This window comes from Olea europaea, chromosome 2 (assembly GCF_002742605.1).
Source record: "Olea europaea var. sylvestris chromosome 2, O_europaea_v1, whole genome shotgun sequence".
Classification (NCBI taxonomy): Eukaryota; Viridiplantae; Streptophyta; class Magnoliopsida; order Lamiales; family Oleaceae; genus Olea; species Olea europaea.
Window position 1 is genome coordinate 21,406,939 of NC_036238.1, and position 3,885 is coordinate 21,410,823.

General features: G+C 41.1%; 1 protein-coding gene across 1 annotated transcript; it reads right to left on the minus strand.

Moving 5' to 3' along the window:
* Positions 1 to 514: 514 nt before the first annotated feature.
* Positions 515 to 3,560, minus strand: LOC111366351 (probable inactive receptor kinase At1g48480). The gene is made up of 2 exons (XM_022987107.1): positions 2,006 to 3,560; positions 515 to 1,340 (listed from the first exon to the last, which is right to left on the minus strand). The coding sequence occupies exons 1-2, from the start codon at positions 3,393 to 3,395 to the stop codon at positions 730 to 732; spliced, it is 2,001 nt and encodes a 666-aa protein (XP_022842875.1). The 5' UTR covers positions 3,396 to 3,560; the 3' UTR covers positions 515 to 729.
* Positions 3,561 to 3,885: the final 325 nt, after the last annotated feature.

The window sequence follows — 3,885 nt, forward strand, 5'->3', positions numbered from 1 at the left end:
AAACTGCCAGTAGTCGCCCTATGTGGAATACAATTGACAATTTGGTATTTGATACATAAATATGATAGTAATTTTTTGAATTATACATCAAATGAAAAACTGCCAAGTATACGTCACATAGGGCGACTGCCGGTAGTCTTCACTGCAAATAGCATTATTCTAAAAAATTATAGGTCAAATAGTGAAATAACGGTTAAAAGATCAATTTTTTGAGGTGAAAACTCACTCCAAAACGGGACCTAAAGAAAGAAAACGAGGCTGAAGTGAACAATCCAGTCTTATCCAATAAAATGGATACCGAACATGGACTTGATAGAAAAAGAAATCGACGTCCAAGGCTAGTAATTGATTTAGTTAGAGGTTGGATGAAGGGACAAAAACAATAAAGAGGGGTGGGGTACGTGGGGCTCTTAAACAGCAAAAAAGGAAGTTTGCAAAAGCAAAAGAAAAGCAAAAAGTCAAGTTATAATTACAACCACCACGTTTCACCCAACATGAACTAATGGAACTCATATTGTCTCGAATAAAAGGGAATGCTAATAGATTACTGGGACATGACAAAGAAGAAGATAAATTGTTAATTTCTTACTGAAAAACAGTATGAAGAAAGAAGAAGTTAATTGGGAATAAAGAAAAATGAAGCCTAATTAACAACAAACAAAAAGCACAACTGGTTTAAATTGCTGACATTTTCAACGGAGCGGGATGAATATGATGCTGGGTAGACGTTTAATGCAATTCACTGACAACATCGGGTTGCTCATGATCACCACGTGAGCTTGAACGCCGAAGATCTTCGATCCGGATAGCGACTTCCTTAATCGAAGGCCGTGTGTCCGGGTGCTGAGCTGTGCAGTCGATTGCAAGCTGCAATAGCTGCACCATTTCCTCCTCGACATTCTGGTACCGGAGGAGCTGGAGATCAAAAACTTCAGAAGTCCACTCCTCACGAACTACTGACTGAACCCATCTTGGCAGGTCAACTCCTTCCTCGTTTAAGAGGGCGTGAGATGGTGCCTTCCCCGTAAGAAGCTCCAAAAGCAATACCCCAAAGCTATAAACATCAGATTTCTGAGAAACTTGGCGAGGATCTGTCACTTCTGGCGCACGATAGCCAGCAACTCGGGTGGGAGAGGATGGAACTCCAACCAATTGGTTTAATCCAAAATCTGAGACTCTTGGCTCGTAGGACTTTGTGAGAAGGATATTAGACGATTTGATGTTTCCATGGGTAACATTTGGACCTTGAGAATGCAGACATTCAACACCAAGTGCAGCTCCAAGTGCAATCCGCGACCTCAGTTCCCAAGTTAATGGCGTCCTACCACCTCCTTTGTTACCTGAGCCGGAGAAGATGACATTGATGATAAAGAAAGCAAATTGTACCGGAATTAATATGTTTGCCAATGTAGCAATCTCATGGAAATTAGAGAGAAAATTAACATAGAATAGCCAAAAACCACCAAAATTCAAACTGCCAAGACTATATAGGAATTGATCAGATCAGATTCAACTAACATTAAAGCGTAGTTAGGATGAAACTAAAGCTGCAAACAATAGTTCATGAAATATAATAGGCAAGCAAAAAAAATGCAACTGGCTACAAAAATATCAAATCAGTGACTACATCACAGGGGGCCTTTGTTAGATAGGAAGAAGAAAATAAGCCCAGACGTAAGAAGCTCACCAAATTTACATAAGCAAGTTGAAAAAATCCCAAGCATAAACTACTAAAAAACAACCCCTTTTAAACTATTTTACTTTAACAATTATAAGCAATTCTACAATCCATCATCAAAATCTGGTTTTCCACAAAGAACTAAGCATAAATATGGCAAGCAAAATTGTACATGTATGTGGCTATCTTCTGAACCAAGAAGGCATCCTGGCAGATGAATGCGTGCAGGATTGAAACACATTAGTCGTATCATCAAAATTAGAAGCCACATCAAGAAACTGTATCTTAACAAAATTGTAGAAGCAAAGATTTTAAAATCTCACTCACCATGTAGAAGCGCAGACAAGCTTCCCATTGGCATATAATCATACACAAGAAGCTTTTCCTCCGGGCTATAATAATAAGCCCTAAGAGGCACCAAATTCTGATGATCCATGGTCCCAACCCCTTCAATTTTTTCCCTGAATTGCCCCTCCGAAATGGTCACATCCTTCAACCTCTTCACAGCAACCACAGTTCCCACTTCCAAAACCGCTTTATAAGTCGTCCCAAACGTACCCTTCCCCAGAACCTCGGCAGATGCCCTCAACAATTCCTCCAAACTAAAAACCTGCGACAAGTTACCGAAAAACGCCAATTTCTTGGTTTCCTCACTTGTAACAGCACCAATTTCCCCCTTTGCATTCCCATTTGCTGTCAATGCAGCTGCAGCTGCTGCTGCCACCAAAAATTCGTTACTCGTACTGCCATTCTCCGGCTGCACGAGTGGCTTTTCGCTTTTCCTGGCTTCTTGATTCTTAATTGCTGTCACGTCGACGGACCTCGCCTTGTTTCCACTTCTCTTCCTAGAGAAAATAAATAGCAACAACAATAATAAAATAAATCCCACAACAGATCCAATTACAATCCCTGCAATTGCGCCACCAGACAACTTCTTTCGCTTACTTTTCCCTAAACTATCCACCCCAGTTACATCTCCACCATTCCCAACGGTCGCAGGCGGTGTTTCCCCATTGGCCTCGCAAGCATTATCAAGAGGCTTCCCACAGAGCGAATTTCCCAAGAAAGCATTATCAGGCATGCCCACAAGTCCCTTGGGCACGGACCCATTTAAGCTATTGAAAGAGACATTAAACTGTTGAAGATTCGGCAGCTCAATGTCCGGCAGAACACCGGTGAACCCATTATTTTCCAAATAAAGCGTGCGCAAACGGGTCAAATTGTTAAACCCAGAAGGGATTTCACCAGAAAAATTGTTCTGAGCGAGATTCAACCTCACTAGAGAATGAACAGAAAACAGGAAATCCGGTAACGGCCCGGAAAACCCATTTCCCTGAAGATACAAATTCCGAAGCTTAGAGAGTTGGGAGATATCGGAGGGTAGAGGACCAGATAAATGGTTAAGGCGGAGACTGAGGGTCCTTAAGAGAGTAAGATTAGAGACGGTATTCGGCGGAATGACACCGGAAAGGGACGAAGCTGGAAGGCGGAGGGCAGTAACACGGTTGTTCTCACATAGAACCCCCTGCCAATTGCACGGCGTAGATAAAGTCACGTTCCAAAAAAAAGTGCGGCCGCCAACGGCTGCGCGGAGGGCCAAAAGGGCTGTTCTATCACTGGCTAGATCTGAGGAATTGATAGGAGAAAGGAAGAAGGCATGGAGGAAGAGCAGAAGGAGCAGCATTTTGGGCAGTCTGGGTAAAGTGAGAAAGTACATTGTGACTATGTGCTTAATTTTGGCAGGAAGGTGTGAAGAGGAAGTTTGTTTTCTGCATATCTGTGTCAATATCTTTATGAGTTTAGTTCAGAGGGATAAAGTGACAGCATAAATGAGTCCGTCTGTGTATCTGTGAGAGTTGGGAATATTAATATAAAAAACGATGTAGTTAGATGTTACATGTGTAAATGTAACAAACTCCACTCAATTTATCAAAATGTACCAACCGTCGAATTTTCTTTCAGTCGAATTTTTGTAGGACTTTAGCCATCGCCGCACATTAACTCTTTTGCGATTAACTATGCTATTTCATCAAAATTGTGAGTGACGTTTATGAGGTTAAATATCTTCATTTTGCCATTAAATCATGAAAAATATAAACGTTATGTGATCCATACAAGAGAGAAAAAATCAAATATGATGACTTGATGAGATGAATAACGATTATATTTTTCATTTTTGTGGCCAAAAAATGGAAAACAAACTGGAC